We start from the raw sequence: 21,804 nt of genomic DNA on the forward strand, positions 1-21,804 counted from the left end.
TGAATGAGCAGGTTATTCCATCTTCTCTGATAGCATGGTCATATTCCAAGATGACAATGCAGGATTCATGGGGTTCAGATTGTGAAATGGTGGTTCAGGGAACAGGAGACATCAATTTCACACATGGATTGGGCACCACAGAGTCCAGACCCATTGAAAGTATTTGGAAAGTGCTAGAAGACTTTGCACTATACAAGATCTTGGAGAAAAATTAATGCAACACTGGATGAAAATTAATCTTGTGACATTGCAGAAACTTATTGAAACAATGCCACAGAGAAGCTGCTAGAATCAAAGATAAAAGAGGTCCAACCAAATATTACTGTGTGACAGGTTTACATACATTTTTGCACATTTCCTGTCATTCTATAATGTGTATGTGCACATACATTGCACAATTTTTTTATTTTCATTCCTCACATGTCTGGCTGAATGTCAGAGTACCACATACACAAAACAGCACTGAAGGAAAGAGTTCAATTAAAATGAAATATTAGATAATTCCAGTAAAGAAATCAAATAAGCAAAGTCAATAAAAATTACTCTCTGTCTTTGAGTCTGTGATTTGCTGCTTTAAGCTATGTTAAGCTATGATCTGTGGCTGATTGGTTCTTTCTGTAACCTGCTAGCTAACAGGTGACATATGGTTAAGGGGGAGGGAACAACAGGAACCTGATAATAAAAAGACCATTTGAGCCACTATTCAGCTACAAGACATCTACACTGCAGTGATATCAGGGACCAACTAATTTTAAAAGACATAAAGATGAACAGCAAACCTGAAAACACTGGTAAGAACTTTCTCTACTCACTCATGTCACTTAGATTGTAGACAAATAAAAAAAAAACAACTGGTTCTCTTCTTGTTTCATAGGTTTTCCATAAGCTGAGAATTTTAACATTTTAACATTTTAATAACACCTTTAACACCTTCTGTGAACATTAGGTTTTAATTCATTGCAATTTTACAGGCTATAAATAACTTTTGCTGTGTTGGACATCCACATTTAGTATCTTATTCCCAGTTTTTATTGTGATTTTATACTTTTCTTTGTATTTAAGGCTTATCAGCTCTTCTCATTTTTGCTTTCAGAGGATTTCTATTCTATATATGACACTGATTAGCAAACAAATTAGATTTTTTTATTGTGATAAAGGTTTATATATATATATATATATATATATTAAGATAGATTTTTAGAAACTGTTTTACATATGACTATTTTGTTTTGAGTCACTTTTAGATAAACTATATTTCTTACAAATTTAGTTATTTACTGTTAAAAAAAAAAGTATGCTAGCTTCTTTAAACCACTTCTTACCCTTACAGTCCATTTGATGGAGGTTATTTGGATTTTCTGTTTTGTTTTTTTTTTGTTTGTTTTTTAATAAAAAATTTTCATGTAAATATAATATCTTATAAGACACTTTTTATTCCTAAAAAGTGACCCATGACAGATTTAAAATTACCATCAATTTTATTCTTATTGTTGTTTTATATATGTATTTTTGTTAGGAATATTTTATCCACATTTTCATTCTAATTTCATACTTGAAAGATGTCTGCATGGTTTTCAACAGAAGTCAGGAAATATTTCTGCTGTTGATTGCGGAAAATAAAATATAACTTTTCATATTTAGGTTCTTACAGAAAGACTTATACTTTCTAGAAATGAAGAGAACACCTTAGAAAAAAATAATAAACCAGAAAACAACCAGATTATTAAGGATTTGTAAAGCTTGATTGAAACATAAGACAAAAATCGAGTGTTATCATCCGCATAGAGACAAATATGACACAGGCAGCTAGCGTTAGATTATGCATGTACGAAAACATCAGATGTGAATTCTGTATGATTATTATTGCTCCTTTATGGTTGTAATGTTTTATCATATCAGTGTAGATAAATCCAGCAGATGGTGGAATAAAAACTTACCTGAGCTTGTAGATTGTGAGGTTTGTTTCCAAGTATTGTCAGTCTGACAGAGGTTGTTTATCACCTGCTTTTAGATGCTACAAAACACACACAGTCAACAATTAAAATGCTGGTCTTACAGTCTGGAAACAGGTTTATGGACAGAACTGTCAGTTTGAGATCAACTCCCGGATTGAGACTCTATGGAATGAGTCACACAACATACAATATAACGTGGATTATTTGTTTAGTCGAAAGGACAATGCAAGGCATTTCAGTAAGTTTACATTAGTTTTAAGCAATTATATATATATATATATATATATATATATATATATATATATATATATATATATATATATATAATTCCTCCTACCCAAGGTAAAACATCCAAGCTTTATGAATACATCAGGAAGATGGCCCCAGAGGATGAAGCACTGAGTGAATGCCTCAGGAAATGGAGCCTGAAGGAGAATGAAATGGAAGAACCATTATGCAAGGACAAGCCCCTGCATGGGATGTACCACCGACAGATAGCTGAAGTGGCGGATATGAACTAGTCCTACCAACGATAGAGAGGGCTGGACTGAAGTATAGCATAGAGGTGCTAATCGTGGCAGCACAGGAGCAAGCTTTGAGTACCAGGACAATCAAGGCCCAGATCTACCACACCAGGCAGGACCCCATGTGCAGGTTGTGCAAAAAGGCCCATGAAACAATCCAGCCACTCACAGCAGGGTGCCATCATAGTTCTAACTCTGGGAGCAAGAAGTACATTTGACTCTGATGACTTGAGGAATCTGGTTGGCTTAGAACAAAGCAGAAGATCCTAAATTGATTTTAGCCTTAAACAGTTCATTACAGCCAGACAGAAAGTAAAAATCCAATGACTGGAGGTCTAGATCTACTTTCTTGGTCTTAGTGATGACTGGAGCATCAGCGTTCTGTCCTATAGTTGTTCTTTTATCAATAACAGGTAGACAAGTAGACAAATGTCTTAATGTAATGCTGAAATTTAGGTCTGAGTCCAAGACTACTCAAAGATGTCTGGCTTGGTTGCTGGTTTTTAACACCATCATTTTAAGATGAGTGTTGACTCATAATATTTGTTCTTTGGCTCCAAAAACTATTGTTTCATTTCAGTTTTGTCTTCATTTAACTAAAGGAAGTTCCGGAATATCCAATCTTTAATGCAGTTGATCAGTGTTGGGGTTGTACTTTAGTCTCCTGGTGAGATTGTTATGTTGACTTATGTGTCATCAGCATAATTATGGTAACATAATTAATTGTTTTTCATAATTTGATTGAGTGGGAGCATGTAGATGTTGAAAAGTAGTGAAACCTTGGGGAACTCCACGTGTTTAGTTTGCTCAGATTTATAGGTACCTGTAGACACAAAATAGTCACAGTTGGTTAAATAGCATTCACACCAGTTAATTACTGTCATAGAAAGTTCTGCCCAATTTTTCAACTGATCTAGTAGGATGTTATAAAAATGGATGTTTGAGTTCACTGAAATATCAATTATTTTAGTTTATTATTGTATCAACTGATGTGATTACATTATTCTCTTAGTGTTGACTGACAAACTTGCATCCTGATATTAATCACATTTGTGAAATTCTCCAACAGGGTCAGAAGAGCTGAGGATTCTGCTCTGGGGAAAAACCGGAGTCGGGAAGAGCAAAACAGGAAATACCATTCTTGGGAAGAAAGCTTTTAAAACAGAGTTCTCCCCAGAATCTGTAACTATGATATGCAGCAGGGAGACAGCAGAGTACAAGAAAAAATCTCTGGTCATTGTTGATACTCCGGGTCTGTTTCACACCAGAAAAGATAATCATTATCTGATGGAATCACTGCTAGAAGGCATCTTGATGGTCCGTCCTGGTCCTCATGTGATCCTGCTTGTGATGCAGCTAGGTGAATTCACAAAAGAAGATGTAACAGTACTGACAGCCTTCAAGGAGGTCTTTAAAGATGCATCACATCACACCATTGTCTTGTTCACCCATGGTGATGAAAAGAAATTGGAGGTTGAGAAATTCATCAAAGTAAACAAACCTCTGGAGACATTCATCAATGAAAACTCCGTGGGGTATCACGTCTTTAACAATCAAAGTGGTTTCAAAGACATCCCCAACAACCCTGATTGTCAAGTTGAAGAGAACGCTGATCCTCAAGTTGAAGACCTACTGATGAAGATCACAGAGATGGTGGAAGAAAATAAGGGGAAAAGAAGAGAATATTACAGCAATGACATGATTCAGGAGGCTGGGAAGATCCTCACTGAACTGGAGTCTCAGCAAAACCTCCCAGAGGAGCAATCCAGGTTATCAAAACGGCTGCTTATTGCTCGGGATCAGCTGGGGGAACATGTTTCTGGTTTTTCACATGTGACAGATTTCCTAAACAGTCTGGAAAAATGGGCAATGAAATTAATGCCAAAGTGATTAAAGCAGTGAAATGTTCAGCCAAAGGAAAATAATGGGATAAAAGCTGACATTTTAATCACATCTTATCCAGTCTAGGTAATTCCAGTCCAGTCCATTTCAATCCAATCCAATCAAAACCAGTCCAGTCTAGTCCAGTCCAAGTTCAAATTTGTTTCTATATCACGTTAAGTGCCACTGCCAAAGCACTTGAAAAAGCAAAACAGTGGAATTCAGTAAATAAAAGCAAATTAAACTGGAAGCACTCAGACAGTCCAGACCTCCAACCAGCCATTGCATTTTTTAAGCTCTAATGACAAAACTATCCCTATTATCTCTCCATAGTAAAGAACACTTTGAAAAAATATTCAAGGATCCAGGCTGTGATCTGGATCACATCCAAAATCCAATCACATATTCTTTTATTCCATTTCTGAGATTTCCAGAAAATTACTGTTGCCTTAAAGTGTTCCTCAGTTGGAAGTTGCTTTGGATAAAGGTGTCAGTTCTTGTTTTAGTGGGGCTGTGCTAAATCTTTTTAATTGATCTGAAATCTGTGTCTAAATTCTGAATAAACATTGATTAAATCATGTTTTATCTCTGATACAAGATGGATAGTCTATATGTTTTTTTTTTTTTGTTTTTTTTTGGTTATTTTCATTGTTGATGGTTTGTCTGGAAAAACTTGCAATACAAATCCTTCAGTTACTTACACATGACTATATCCTTTAATTATTAGCCATTATCTGCTTCTTCTTCATGTCTTTTACCTTTATCTGCTCTGTGGATCATTGATCTGACAGACAAGAAAAAATGCACTTATTATTCCCTGTTATCTTTAAATCAATAAAGTTCTATCTGTCTTATATCTTTGTGTGACCTCCATCACTAAGCAGCACATCACAGTAGACTTTTTTTTTTTTTTTTAACCTGTCTTGTCCAGCATCGTTGCAAACAGAATGATTGTCTGGCTGCTGTCTGGTGCTGGGCAATTTTACTCTATCAAGCAGGGATTTATACTACATGTATAAAGTCCCTCTTGATGACATGAAAAACTTTATTAAATCAGACTCTTAATGCTGGACTCGACCGGAGGGGACAGAGAGAGAGAGAGATAGAAAAGAAAGTAGAGAGAAGAGGGAGGGGAGAGAGAGGGACAGAAAGGGTGTGGGGAGTGCGGGTGGGGACTTAAAACATTATACAGAAAACCATGTAATCCATACTACTTGCAACATATATAGCTAAGATCATCCTAGCCAGTAGGTCATTACACAACTAGTTGATAATAGTAACAATAATAATAATAAGAGTAAGAGTAATAATAATAATAAGAACAGAAATAATAAAAAAAAAGAAAAAAAATATGATAATAGATATAAGTGAAACTGCTGTATTCAAGAACACGCGCAGAGAAACCTGTGTGGATATGCTGGAGAACTCGGCCACACGGCGACGCAAAGACTGTGTGGAGACGTTCAGGAAGGAGTGACCATGCAGAGTGATCATGCAGATGCCACCTCACTTGAACAGAGGCCAGAGTCAGGCCAGCGGTCCCGAGACCCAGGCCACCAGCCCCCCCGTAGGCTACAGATCCCGACCGGTCCACAGAGACGACCACTCGCCCGCCCAGGAAGGCAGCAGCAGGAGACCCCAGCAGGAGCCGCCCCGCGGACACAGGGCACCGGCCCCGGCAGGCCGAGGCCAGCAGTCCCCGACCCCCCCGGGCACCGGCCGCCCGGGACAGACAGGGCAGAGGGCCCGGGCCCAGGAGCGCAGGGACACCCCCCACCCCCACAGGCCAAGGGCCAGCACGCCACCCGGGGGGACCCGGCCCGCCCAGACGGCCACCGCCAGAGGCCAGCCCCACACCCCAGCGCCCAGCCGCACACCCCGAGAACCAGTCCTGCCCCCCCCCCCCCCAGACCAACACACACAAACACACACACTCTCCTTCCACTCCTCCATTCATCCTCCCACACATACACCATCCAACCCTCACATACTCTGTCCTCCCACACACACACACCATCCTTCCACCATCCATCCTTCCACACACACACCATCCTTCCACCATCCATCCTCCCACACACTCACCATCCTTCCACCATACACTCTCCCACACCTACCCCATCCTCCCACCCACACATCATCCCTCCACCACTCATCCTCCCACACATACACCATCCTCCACCTTCACACCTCCCACACACACACACACACACACCATCCTTCCACTACCCATCCTCCAACACATACATCATTCTCCTACACATACGCCGTCCTCCCTCTCCTACACCAAACATCCACCTTCACGTACCCCATCCTCCCACACACACACACACCACCCCTCCATCACCCACTCTCCCAAACATACACCACTCCCCCAAACACACACCATCCTCCCTCCCATACACCATCCATCCTCCTGCACACACACCATTCTTCCACCATCCATCCTCCCACACACTCCCCATCTCTGCACCATACATTCTCCCACACATACCCCATCCTCCCCCACATACATCATCCCTCCACCATTCATCCTCCCACACCCACACCACCCCCCCTCCCACACACCACACATCCACCTCCACACACCCCACCCTCCCACACACACACACCATCCCTCCACCACCCATCCCCCCACACACACACCACTCTCCCCCCCCCCACACACACACACACACAAACACCATCCCCCCACCACCATCCTCCCACCACCCCACGCCGCGGGGGGACAGCCCCAGCCAGGAGGCGAGGAGACACGAACCAGGCCCCCACCCCCCCCACCCCGCCCCAGTCCCCCACCCCCCCCACCCCGCCCCAGTCCCCCACTCCCCACCCCCAAAACAGCACCTTCCCCCTAGGGCCAGCAGCCAAACCCCCCGGGGCAGCCCGCCCACGCCCCGGGCCAACGCGACAGGCCACCCGGCCCGCCCCGCCCCCGGGCCATCCATGGAGACAGGGGCGCTTGAAGACCCCATCCCCCCTCCCTCCCCCACTAGTGAGGGAATATATTATGTGCTGTTTGCAATTAAAAAAAGAGGGTTAAAATTGGGGGGCAGTAACTGCATTGAGGAGGGGGTGGGGCCACCTGAGCAGTCCCACCCACCTGACCTTGCATGTTCCACCCCCCAAAACGTGTTTGTATGTTGCAAATGTTATTTGTGCTCAGTGACTAAGTGGAATTAAAAGCTGGGAGGCATGCTGCCGCTCGGCGAAGCAACGGGGCCACTATGATGACCCCCCTGCCCCGCCCAGCGCAACAAGCACACCCCCCACGGCCCTACCTGTGTATGTAGTGAAGAGTGGGGAGGGGAGGGGTCAGGAGATGTAGGTCCAGAGGGGGGTAAGCCTCCCCCCTGGAAGACGACCCGCCAGTGGCTTAGGGCGCCCCCGTCCCCCGCCGGCCCCGAAGGGCGTCACAGGCCCAGAGCAGGCACCCCAACCCAGGCACGCCACAAACCCCCCCAGGGGCCAGCCCCCAGCCCAAGGGGCCACTTTCCTCTTTCTGAGTGGGAGGGGGGCGAGGCGAAGGAAGGGAACCCCAGGCCCCCGCCCCCAACACCCAGCCAGGGCGCCCCCCAGAGGACACGTCCTAACCCCCTGCAAACGCACACACACTCTCACACACCTCTATACACCAACACCTCAATACGTGCACATACCTCCACACACACACGTCACGCACATACCTATAAACACACACACCGGTGCCCACATACACACACACTCTCATACCCCTCCATACACATACACCACTACACACACACTCACATACATACCTGCATATACACACAAGCACCTCCATACATACTCACGCCTCCACCCACTCCTTCACTCCTCCACACACACCTCGACCTCCACGTGCACACACTCATATATACATACCTTCACACACACCCACATCCCACATAGACCTCCACACACACACCCGCACACTACTCACCCACCCACATCCGCCCCCATCCCAGCGAAGCCGCAATCCTCCACCTACATTAAGTGATGTAGCCAGTCACAGGGGACCAGAGGGAATGAAAGTCATCTGACTGGTTCCTGGAGGAGACAGACATTGTCTCAATGCTGATGTGATCTAACAGGAGATTTCTAAACTGCTGGATAGACAAATTATTCTTATCTTTCCAGTTCACAAGAATAGTTTTCTTTGCGATGCATAAGACTGCGAGGACCAAGTTTATGGAGTGTATTCCTATGTTAGTGTCACCCAGGTCGCCCAGTAGGCAAAGTGTGGGGTTTGTAGGAAAACTAGTTTTAAACCATTTTGAGAGATCTTCACACACCTTAATCCAGAACCTTTGGACAGGTGTGCAGGACCACAGCGCATGGATGTAGCTATCAGAGGTGTTCTCAGAGCAGTGTGGGCAGATATCTGATGGTGAAAGGCCCATCCTGAACATCCTGTGTCCTGTATAATGAGTTCTATGGAGAATTTTGAATTGTATTAGTTGTATGTTTGAATTCTGAGTCATTTTAAACGTGTTTAAACATATTTGTGACCATCTTTTCTGATCAAAGTTATTAGATAAATCATCTTCCCATTTTGAAGTTGGGAGAGATATCCTGTCTTCTAGCTTTGCAAGTAATCTATATATTTTTGATAATAATTTTGGAGTATTATGATTCAGGAATTCTGCTATTCTGATAGGAAGCTGCAAGTCTAACTGTACAGGGGTATACTTCTTACATATAATTGATTTTAGTTGGTGGTACTCTAAGAATTTATTGCTGTTGATTCCATACTGTGAGACAATTGTGTTGAAAGATACAAAGTTTCCATTTTCTATTATCTGTCCTAACTGTTGTATTCCTTTAGTCTTCCATTGAGTGAAGTTTATCATCTTTTTGTTCTGGAGGATGTCAGGGTTGTTCCAGATGGGTGTAAGTCTACATGGAAAGAGGGAAGATCTGGTTATCTTACAGAATTCCCACCAAGCCATTAAGGAAAAACGGATGTTAAGGCTTTTAAAGCACTTATATGGTTTAATGGTTGAGCTGATGAACGGCAGGTCAGAGATGACTAAGTCCTCACACAAAGCCTGCTCCACATCTAGCCACGGCTCATCCAGATAACTGGGTTTGAGCCACTTGGAGATGTACTGCAGCCTGTTAGCTATAAAGTAGTTATTAAAGTTTGGTAGGTCCAGTCCTCCTCTATCTTTAGTCTGCTGTAAGGTTTTAAGACTGATACGTGACGGCTTGTTTTTCCAAAGAAACTTGGATATGAAAGAGTCCAGAGATTTAAACCAACTGGTGGAGGGTTTAGTGGGTATCATTGAAAATAAATAATTAACTTTAGGTAGAATCATCATCTTAAGGGTGGCAACTCTCCCCATTAGTGAGATGGGTAAGCGCCTCCACCGTAAGAGATCATCTTCTATTGTTTTTAGTAGCTGAACATAGTTTAATTTTGTTAAATCTGATAATCTGGGGGAAATATTTATACCTAAATATCTAATGTTTCCTGTCTGTATTTTGATATTAGGGATGTTTTGTAGGTCACAGTTGATGGACATGGCTGTAGTCTTAGACCAGTTAATAGAATAATCAGATATTGATGAGAACTTATTAATAACTGTGATTGTCTCAGAGAGTGATGTTTGTGAGTTCTGAAGGAAGAGTAATACATCATCTGCATAAAGACTTATTTTATGTTCTATATTTTTGCCCTGGATTCCTTTAATTTCTGTATTTTGTCTAATAGCAGCTGCTAACGGCTCTATGAAAATGGCAAAAAGTGAGGGGGAGAGTGGGCAGCCCTGTCTGGTGCCTCTCTGTAAGCGGAAGCTTGGAGAAGTTTGATCGTTGGTTTTCACACATGCATTTGGGTTATTATATAATATTTTAATCCACTCTATGAAAGAAGGTCCAAACCCAAATTTGTCTAGTGTTGCAAATAGAAACTTCCAGTTTACCCTGTCGAAGGCTTTTTCTGCATCTAGAGAAATGATTGTGGATTCTAGATTATGTAAAGTAGAGTAATCAATGAGGTTAATTAGTCTACGTGTGTTAGTAGATGAATGTTGACCTTTTATAAAACCTGTCTGGTCCGGATGTATTATAAGAGGGGTTATTTTTTCTATCCTTCTGGCAAGAGCTTTACTAATTATTTTCAGGTCTACATTTATTAAAGATATGGGACGGTAACTGGATGGAAGTGTGGGGTCTTTGCCTGGTTTTAGCAATAGTGTTATATTAGCTAAGTTCATATTTTGCGGTATTTTTTGTTTTTCCTGTATTTCTAACAACATATTATAAAATGTAGGAGCTAGCGTTGTCCAGAATTCCTTGTAAAATTCTGCTGAGTAACCATCTGGACCCGGGGCTTTATTGTTGGGCATATGTTGGAGAGCTTCGTGGAGTTCATCTACAGTAATAGGTGCATCTAAATTTATTTTATTTTCATTTTTTAGTTTTGGTAGATTAATGTTGTTTAAAAATTGTTCAATATGTTCATCTGTTGGATTAATCTGTGATTCATATAATGTTTTATAGAAGCTTCTAAACGTGTCATTTATCTTGTCAGAGTCATGGCTGATGTTTCCGTCTTGATCTTTAACAGAGGAGATTGTTGTTTTCTCCTTGTTTGTTTTTAGTTGATTTGCTAAAAACTTTCCAGATTTGTTACTATGTTCAAAGTTCTCCAAGCGAAGTCTTTGCAATAAAAACTGTGTTTTTTTATCTATAATTTCTTTAAGCTGCCATTTAGTTTTCCTTATATTATTCATTGTGTGCTCTTCGGGGGAAATGCCGTAAGCCTCCTCCAATGATTTAATCCTGAGTTCTAATTCTAAAACTCTTGCTGTTTCCTTCTTCTTCTTATGTGAGGAGAAGGAAATTATTTTCCCTCGCATTACTGCTTTTCCTGCTTCCCAAAGGAGACACGCTGAAGTTTCAGGCATGTCATTTTTTTCTATATAAATTGACCATTCTTTTTTAAAATAATCAATAAACTCAGGATCTTTCAATAAAGAGGTGTTAAATCTCCAGCTTTTACCAATCGGTTTATTATTTTTGTTTCTCAGAGTGAATGAAACTGGTGCGTGATCGCTAATGCTGATTGGATGTATCTGAGTCTCTGAAATGTCGCCCATTAGTGAGTTACTATTTAATATATAATCTATTCTAGAGAAGGAGTGGTGAACTGAAGAGAAGAAGGTGTATTCTCTTAGTTTAGGATGGTGAGAGCGCCAAGCATCGCAAAGACCAAAATCCTTCATGTACTGTTTGATAGTTTCTGACGACTGCCAGACTCGATGACTACCTGATGTGCCGCAGCGATCTTGTTCAGTCAAGACTACATTAAAATCACCAGCTAGCACTATTCTGTTATCTGAATAATTCTGGAGTGTAGCAAACAGGGAGTGGAAAAAGGAGGGATCATCTGCATTGGGGCCATATACATTGGTAATACATAATTTGATATTACAAATAGATAATAAAGTTATCAGAAATCTGCCTTCCGGATCCACTACTGTGCTATCTATGTCAAAATTTAGTCTCTTATTAATAAGAGTAGCTACTCCTCTCTGCCTAGAATTATAACAGGCTGAGTAAACATGAGGAAACTGAGCTGTTTGAAGAAGATCTATGGTTGAGTTTGTTAAATGAGTCTCTTGTAGTAAGACAATGTCAGCCTGCAGCTCCTGTAATTTATTAAAGATCTTCAACCTCTTCTCCCTGGAACCGGCTCCATGTACATTCCAACAGACGATTTTTAACATGGTTATTGTGAACGGTTTAATGCTTCATGCGTGTTACTGACGCGTGTGTCTTTGTGCGCCCCTCTTGCGTGTTCGCGCGTGTTTGCATGCAGCCTGATTGCGCGCGTTTGTCCGTATGTTAAATGTCCGTATATGTACCTTAATGCGTGTTCTCTCATACATAAAACGCGAGTGTTTATATTTATCATGTATGGTGCGGCTGTGCGTCCTGACGGTTTTTCGACCGGCCGCGTGCGCTGCTGATATTACGAGCTGGATTACAATTAACAGTGAAAGCGTGAAAGATAGTGAAAAGTGAGAAAAGTATTTGTGTGAAATATAAAAACAAAACAGAAAAAAATACATCGATCTAGGTGTAGAGGCTGTGGTGAGACGAGCAGTGTGTTCTACTGTCAGTGATCTATAATGGCGAGTTAAGAGTGATCATTTGGAGAGATTGACTTACAGCACCTGGGATCAGAAGAGCCACGGAGTGATGTCCAGGTCGCGGTACAGTTGTCCATTAATAAACAGTTTATCCACCGCGATGACAGCGCGAGCGCCATTAGCCATAGATTTCCGTCTGATGGGAAACAGGATTCTCCGTCGGTCCAGAATCTCTCTCGGATATTGGTCGTTTACTCCGAAGTTGGTCCCCTTCAGTTCGCGGCCCTGGTTCTTCACCTGCTCCTTCTGTTTGAAGCTGACGAACTTCGCTACGATGGGTCTTGGTCTGCTGGACCCGGGTTTCCTCCCGCCGAGCCGATGGACTCTGTGAAAGGAGATGTTTTTCACCGTTTCCTCTGGGAGCTTCAGGTGGGTTTTGATGAAGTTTTTCACCGTGGTCTCGGGGTCCTCCTCCGTCTGCTCTGGAATCCCTGCAAATACCAGGTTCTCTCTCATGCTCCGCGCCTGCAGATTGATCACCGTTTCCTTAATCTTCTTATTTTCATCTGAGAGACGGGTCAAGCCCTCGGTGAGGGATTTTACCGTCTCTCTGAGACCGGCATTTTCTGCAGCCAGACTTTCCACCTGCTTCTGGCTGAATTCTAATGATTCACGTAGCGCCTGGAACTCTTTGTGGAGAATTTCTACCAGACTCAAACGCGCATCAAAACTACTGAGTTTCTTATCTATGGAGATCAGAACATCTGTTGAGTCGTTCCCCGGTGGTGAAACAGCTCCAGGTGAATCCTCATTTCGCTGTCTCTTGGACTTGGATGAGGTGGAGGGGGTGGAGGTGTTGTTTGGTTTCCCCATGACGATTCTGTCGTAACAACGATCTATAAAATCTGTCAGGCTGGCCAAATCCTCCCCGCTGTGCTCCAGAGTGTACCTTTTAAAGACACTATAGTCCTACTTTAAAGAATATTTTGATTAAGTTGGCACAAAATACAATCGATTGAAAGTATAAATGTTTGGGCGCCTAGTTTGAATCTGCCGTCTCCCCCGGAACTACGTCACCTACAGCATTAGCGTCACTTACCTGCCACCAGCGCTCACTTACCTGCCACAGTAGACTTTATCACAACACCTGTTGGATTCAATGTGTTTATAATCAACATTTTAATAATATTTAAACTAAATACATTAGAACCTCTGATATCTAATCTGGGGGAACATTCAGATACATGATTAACTGATTAACTTCAAATTCTTTGCTTGTTTCACCTTAAACATGAAACCCTGCACCTCCCTTTTACACATGTACTACATCTATCTGAAACAGAAAATATGTTTATTTTACATTAAGAGTCTGTCGTGAAGTTAGTTATTTCAGATGCTGGGGATGCTTCCTAGGTCATACACTGCCTGGGAATAAATAAATAAATAAAATAAACGTCACCAGTAAAAGTAAAAAAAAAAAAAGGGGGGGGGGGGGGGGGTCCCACAGACACACTTTAATTCTGATTGCAGCAGCTTCTCTGTGGCATCATCTTGATAAGCTTCTGCAACATCACCAGATTTATTTCCATCCAGGGTTACATTAAATTTCTCCAAGATCTTGCATTAAAGACGGAGATTCCAACCACTGCACAAAGCCTTTTCTTGCACATCCCAAAGATTCTCCATGGGGTTCAGGTCTGGACTCTGTAGTGGCCAATCCATGTGTGGAAATGACGTCTCCTGTTCCCTGAACCACTCTTTCACAATCTGAGGCCCATAAATCCTGGTGTTGTCATCTTGGAATATGGCTGCTCATTCAAGGAATAACCTGCTCATTCAGTATATTCAGGTAGTCAACTGACCTCATTCTTTGGACACATAATGGTGTTAAACCCAGACCTGAACCAAGACCTGACCACCTGCAGCAACCCCAGATCATAGACTGTCCCCACAGGCTTGTACAGTAGCACTAGGCATGATGGCTGCATCCCTTCATCCTCCTCTCTTCTTACCCTGATGCTCCATCACTCTGGACCAGGGTAAATCTGGACTCATCAGACCACATGACCTTCTTCCATGACTTTGGTCTTCTGGAAACTATTCTTTTACTATTAAACATAGCCCTGAGATCTACTGTTGTTTTTCTTCCATATGATTCCACAATTTCCACAAGTTATCAAATCTAATATAGCTGCTAAGCTGTGACACCACAATACAAAATTAGATGAGTAATTTTATTCACATTGTGAACTCTAGTTTATTTTCCACATTAAAAACTTTGCCACCTAAACGGTTAATGCATCTGTTCACTTGACAACAAGTATCAAATTATTGTCTGTACAGCTGCTCAGAAATATGGATTTATTCACTCAAGCAATCAGAGTTAGAATGTGCCAACCCTCACACGCTCCATGCACACTGCACAAAGAAACGCCATCAGCTGAGTCTAAGCATTATTAGGGTCCGAGCCATACGAAGTATGGAAGGACCCTATTGTGGTTGAAATGTTTATTCTTCTCCTAAGAGCTTCGACTCCAAATTTGACCCCCTAAACACCCATGAAAAGTTGTGAAACTTGGCACACACATCAAGTCGGCGAAAATCGCGATATTCTAAGGTCCGCATAGACTTTAATGCAAAAGTGGCTCAACAGCGCCACCTAGACTCCAAAAAAATCACACAATGAATGGGGTCCTGAAAGTCTACTTCGACGTAGGAACACGAAACTCGGCACACACGTGTAACACCCCGAGTCGAGCGAAAAAGTCAATTGATGACATGTTGCCATGGCAACGGGGTGCCCACCATCTTGCCGTGTACGCCCATTTTTTGACCATTTTTTGCACTTTACACACATCGTATTTGAACAAACTAGTCTGAGGGGATTCGTGCGACTGACTCCAAACTTGGTGGGAAGCTTCCTAACAAGTTGGGGACCAAACGCTATTCGAATCTTTCTAATAGCAGAAAGCATGTTGCCGTGACAACCGACGGAAAAAGGCCTTCTCGCCATGAAACATGGTTTGCTCATATCTACATAGAAATACATGGGATCTGCACCAAAGTTCACAGTATTCATACATGTAACACCCCAAGTCCAGCAAAGAAGTCAATCGAACACCTGTTGCCATGGCAACGGGGTGCCCGCCATCTTGTATTTCATTGCCATTTGAAAGAACTAGTCTGAGGGGATTCGTGCGACCGACTCCAAACTTGGTGGGAACATTCCTGACAAGTTGGGGACCAAACGCTATTCAAATCTTTCTAATAGGAGAAAGCGTGTTACCATGGCAACCCACGGAAAAACGCCTTCTCGCCATGAAACACGGTTTGCTCATATCTCCATAGGAACACATGGGAACTGCACCAAACTTGACAGGATTCATACAAGTTGGGTCCTTAACGCATTACACCAACTGTTGTCATGGCAATATCGGGTGGCGGGGTCCAGGATGCTCGGACCCGATGGATGCCGCTTGCGGCTTTAATTATCTTTCTAGATCTACACAGAAGATATGACCTGCCTTAACTGCCATACTGCCACACTATTCTATTCTATTCTATTCTATTGTTTTTAGAACCAACTCACAACAAATGTTATCTCCAGGTACTTTTACAATTCAGTATAATTCATTGTAATTCCACTGATTTCAACTTAAAAAAGTTTAATAATCAAGAAAGTCCATTTAGTGATTCCAAACACACATTTCCTGACTTTTTTTTTTGTTTGTTTGTTTGTTTATAAATGTTAAAAATGTTTTCAGTTCTGCATGAGATCTGTAAAGCTCTACACATTTCCAGTTATTGTCTAAATATAGAATTTTCCAAATATCAGACCCATTTATAAACCCCTGGATTTCCCTTTATGGAGCTTTTAAATGGGCACATCTGAAGTTTGGGTAATTTAAATGTTCAAGAAACATGTTAAACCACCAGAAACCTTTTGTATGGTGACTTCAGGTTATGTCAGTGATAACCCACCAAGTAAGCATTTTCTCAGCAACCATCACGGTGAATCTGATGTTGTGCAGTGATGGCTGGTCTACGAGTTATTCTTTAGTTATGGACAGCTCTTTCCTTTTATTTAGAGGGAATTAATGTTCCTAAGGTAATTTGCAAGCTTGAGTAAATCAGGTCCTCTGCTTCAGACAATGCTGAAATTGGACCCGTATCTCCAAGGGTTGATCTTGTTTGATTACAGTCATTACTGTTAAAATCTGATACATGGATAAACAGATATCCACTGATGGAACTTTACAGACAACAAGCAAGACTTTTTAAAAGAAAAAACAATTCAGGTGTTTTCATTGTTTTGTTTGTTCAATGTTATGTCATTTTTACTATTAATTTGTCTTGTGTATTTTAATGAACTGAGACATATAAAACTAACAAAGTTCAACTTTAATGTTTCTACTTTCATTTCTAATCTCTCTCTCTCTCTTTCTCTCTCTCTCTCTCTCTCTCTCTCTCTCTCTCTCTCTCTCTCTCTCCCTCTCTCATTGTTGAAGCCATGTGTGAGGGATTCATCCAGAACTGCATGTTTAATGTGTGAAACATGGAGGCAGACAGGTGAGTTACATAGGAACTGCAATCTGCTGCAGGTTTTGCTGCTAAGGCTTTGATTTGCTGGTGGAGACGACATCTTGTTCCTGATCTGTGATTGGTCAGATTTAGAATAGAAACAGATCATGTGGATGGCAGGGGAGGGAATAAGTTATAAATTGAAATAGTCAGAGCAAGACATTCACAGTCAGCAGACATCACACATCACCTGGTTGTATAGGACCAACATGACCAGTGAGTATCTTTCTTCAGTCATTGTTCGTCATTTAGCTGCATGATCAAGGATGTTTACCAGCTGCCATCCAAGACTTTAACTCCACATTTTAGCTTGTTTGATCTCAACAGTTTCTGATATTATCATGCAATAACTGTTAATGGAAAATTACTCATGTTTCTGATTTTGTTTGACAAGTTTGCAGTGAGTTATTTGGTCATAATTAATCACCATTTTTAATTTAATCTTTTAATATTTTATGCTGTAATCTTTTTTAAGGATAGGAGAGGATAGGTTTCAGGAGGAATAAACAGTACTTTGCAACTGAATTGATGACGATTGGAGTTAATGTCTGAGTGGTTGATAACACCAAGTTTTCAGAGATAGAAAACTGAGATGAGTAAAAGCTCTTCCACCCTTTATTTAACTATTTTAACCCAGTAATGTGTTTGTTCAGACACAAACATCAGAGTGTCGTCTGCAAAATTAGGATGTTAGATGTTCATATTTAGTAAAGTGTGCTCTGACTGGAGCATGTTAATGAATAGAAGACGGCCGAGTGTTGACCCTTGTGGAACTCCACAAACTTTTTTTTTTTTTTTTTTTTTTTGACAGGATTTGAATCAATTCTGTTTTATGGCCAAGAGTCCAGCTCAGTTTTCCAGTCTGCCCAGTAGAGTTATATTTTTTTTCCAACCTTTATTTAACCAGATAAAAAACCCATTGAGATCAAGATCTCTTTAACAAGGGTGACCTGGCCAAGGGGTCAGCAGCATATATCGTAAGAGCAGTTACATATAGGTGTCTGATGTTTTCTTTTTATATCCACTGTGTGAAAATCTATCAGGTTGTTAACTCAAATCCAACCATCAGGCTGCTGTTCCACCCATGATTTCAGATTCTCTGACATTCACAAAACTCGTACTTTAATATCTATTATACTTAGATTCAATGTTTCTTGTTCTTTTTTTTAAATAAAAAACACAACCATCCATGCTTGTATGCAAATATCTCTTGCTGCACCCTTGAGTTTGACTTTCTGTACTGAAACGTAGTTTCAAAAGTTGTACAATTTTACACATCAAAAAATTGAAAGAAATCATTCTTGTACAATGTTATCTTCCCAGAATTAATCCTTCACTCAGTTTTACATAAGTTTATATACATATATATATATATATATATATATATATATATATATATATATATATATATATATATAAATAGGTTCTCCGGCTTCCTCCCAACATCCAAAGACATGATGATAGGTTAATTGGTTATTCTAAATTCTCCCTAGGAGAGAGTGTGTGTGTGAATGGTTTTTTGTCTATCTGTGTTGGCCCTGTGACAGACTGGTGACCTGTCCATGGTGTACCCTGCATCTCACCTGTTAAAATGCTGGGACAGGCTCCAGCTCACCCGCAACCCATAATGGAATAAGTGGTCAAGATAATGAATTTATATATATATATATATATATATATATAAATACATACTCCTCCCTGAGCCGCCACCTTACCGTGGTGGAGGAGTTTGCATGTTCTTATGATCCTAGTGGCTATGTAGTCGAGGGCTTTATGCCCCTGGTAGGGTCACCACTGGCAAACAGGTGTCTTGGGGAGGGACCAGACGAAGCACAGCTCAAAACACCCTTATGAACACCCAGGCTTCCCTTGCGAGTGAGTCACTGGGGAACCCTCTGGAGCTAGGCCTGGAGGTGGGGCACAGAGGCGAGCGCTTGGTGGCTGGGCCTTTGCCCATGGGGCTCGGTCGGGCTCAGCCCGAAAGGGTGACCTGCCCCACCCTCCTGTGGGCTCACCACCTGGAGGAAGGGCCATAGGGGTCGGGTGCAGTGTGAGCTGGGCGGCTGCCAGAGGAGGGGACCCTGGTGGTCTGATCCTCGGTTGGGGGACAAACAGGATTCACCAGCTTTACCCAACATCTGTCTTACACTTCTGAGGAAAGCTACATGTGCAGACTAAAACTCCTTCCAGTCTGTTATTTTTTGTTTTTTCATTTCTGTATTTGTCCGTTAACAATTGTTCCAAGACAACCATCATTCCCTTGTCCTATATATTCTCTTCCATGCCGTGTGTTGTGTTTTTCGGTTAATGCTACTGTATGTTTCTTCTTCTTTATTTTTTGCCAGTTGTTGCTATGGTTCTTCTACGTTTTGACATTTGTCCGGTTCGGAGGACTAGATTGTAGATGAGTTGCTGGACAGCACTGTCGTGTGTGTGTTGTTCTGTGATTACGTTTTCGGAGCACACGACACACAGTGTGATCAAAACTGATTTTTTATCTTCACGTGTGAGGTCGGGATGTTTTCTATTTCTTTTTCTACTGTTTTCAATTGAAATTATATTAAATGCATTTTTCCAGACATTACTAGAGCTGAGTTTACAATGTTAATGTCTGCATCTGTTATTGTATTCAGTCAACCACTAAAATACATTTAAATTAAAAAGTTTTGTTTTTTGGGGTAAATATTGTTATGTGATTAAAATATGAAAAATCAAGATTAATTAATTACAAAGTCTCTAATTCATTAGATTATAATATGGGTGGAATTTAGTTAAAAATGTAAATATCTGAACAGGTAGCAACAATCATTGTAAAAAAGTTTCAGTGCGGTCAGTGATAAGATCAGCATACATAGCCCACCTGCACCTGTGTGGTCAGACCACCAACCACCAGCACAAATGGTACCAGCTTTCAGAGACTGGGATAGGGTACCTGCACAGACTTGTGCTAGGTCTACAGATCCATAACCAGACTGAACAGAGTCATACATGGACCATCACAAAGATCCAGCTCTGGTCCTCGCGGGCCACAATCCTGCAGGTTTTCATTGTTTCCTGCTCCAACGTATCTGACTCAAATTAAATGGTCTGACAGCCTATGAAGTTCTGGCAAAGTTTCTGACAAACTCTGCAGAAGTCTGCTAATAACCCATTAGTTGGAGTCAGGTGTGTTGCAGCAGAGAGACATTGAAAGTTTGCAGGACAGTGGACCTCAAGAGCCAGAGTTGGGGATCCCAAGTCTCTCGTCTTCAGCCTGGCTTGGTAGTCGTGACATATTGTGAACTTTGAGTAAAATGTGAAACTTCATAGTAAATTGAACTGTGTTATGCTGAGTGAAACTCATGGTGATTTCTGCTCATCTTGTGCCAACAGAGGACTCGGAGCTGACGGTTGTTCTTATTGGGAGTGATGGAGCAAAGAATACCTCAGTCATCAAAGCCATCCTGAAGAGCTCAGAGCCAAATGAGAAACCTTCTGAGACCCGGATCCACATTAATAAGTGTGAGTCCTACTGCATCGAGGTGGGAGGACACAACATGGTTTTCTTTGACACTCCTGGTCTGTGTAACACAGATCAACACGAAGAGTTGATGAAAGAGATCAAGACATGCATCTCAAAACCTGGTCGTCATGTGTTCCTGTTCCTGCTGCCTTTAGGAAAGTTTACCAAAGAGAAGAAACAGATGGTGGAGACGGTTAAAAGAACTTTTGGTGAGAATGCAACAGACCACATGATTCTGTTGTTCACCGGTGGAAATATCCCTGAGGAACATAAACAGCTGCTAGGCTTTATTGATGGCAGCGAGGATCTCAAAGCCTTTGACAACGAGTGCAAAGGGAGACACGTGGCTTTTGACACGGAAGACGAAGATCCATCTCAAGTCAGCGAGCTCCTGAAGCAGATCAGCGACCTGAACCATGGAGACTGTTACACCTACAACATGCTGAAGAAGGCTGAGATCAGAGCAGGACTCAGGACCAGAGTTACACTGTCAGTTAATGGAGGTGCTCTGGTTGGATTAGGTGTTGGAGCAGCAGCATCACACGTAGCCCAGGGCGTCTTGGGAGTTGGAGCCGGAGCCGCAGTCGGAGCTGCAGCCGGAGGCCTGGTGGGGGCTGTGGGGGTCGTTGTAGCACAGCACATACTGGAAAAATGTCTGCTGCGCTGACGTCTCATTATTCTATCCCAGTTCCCAGTCCGTTTACATTCAGAGTTTTCCTTTGGAATGAAAATGTTTTTCCTGCTTTTGTTTTAAAATAAAATAATAAAAAAAATCTGATTACTGCCCCTCACCAGCTTTTCTGCAAGAAGTCACGTGACCCAGAAGAAGAGATTCAAAGGTGGAATTAACATGATAACCTTTCTAAGGCATTCACTCATAAACAACAAAGTTTTACTCATTTCACATTGAAAATTGGAATTTAGCATTTTTTCAGCGAGAGAAGCTGGTTTTGGGCATGCAGGTGCTTTGTCACTGAGGTGAACAGAATCCCCCCAAAAAACCCACTTTATCCTCCTTATTTATGAAGATTCTGACACTTTTTAAGCCTTACGTCTAGATCAGTTTATCATCATGAATCAAACAAACCAGCCTCTGCTAAGCTGAATGATGTGGATGCAGGAATTCAGTCATTTGATTCAGGTGGTTCAATAAACATGCTATGGTCCCAGTCGCGTACTACTTCTTCATTTATTGTTCTCTTGGCAGTGGACATGCCAATGATTTGGTGCATCACCGCCACCTGCTGGTGAGGAGCGTGAACCAG

At 41.9% G+C, this 21,804-nt stretch overlaps 1 protein-coding gene across 1 annotated transcript; it reads left to right on the forward strand.

The window, feature by feature from the left end:
• Window positions 1–711: 711 nt before the first annotated feature.
• On the forward strand, window positions 712–21,206 carry LOC121628303 (GTPase IMAP family member 8-like). Its single transcript, XM_041967324.1, has 4 exons — window positions 712–791; window positions 3,549–4,345; window positions 17,187–17,253; window positions 20,410–21,206. The coding sequence occupies exons 1-4, from the start codon at window positions 767–769 to the stop codon at window positions 21,204–21,206; spliced, it is 1,686 nt and encodes a 561-aa protein (XP_041823258.1). The 5' UTR covers window positions 712–766.
• The last annotated feature ends 598 nt before the right edge of the window (window positions 21,207–21,804 follow it).

Source organism: Melanotaenia boesemani, chromosome 2, assembly GCF_017639745.1.
Source record: "Melanotaenia boesemani isolate fMelBoe1 chromosome 2, fMelBoe1.pri, whole genome shotgun sequence".
Taxonomy (NCBI): Eukaryota; Metazoa; Chordata; class Actinopteri; order Atheriniformes; family Melanotaeniidae; genus Melanotaenia; species Melanotaenia boesemani.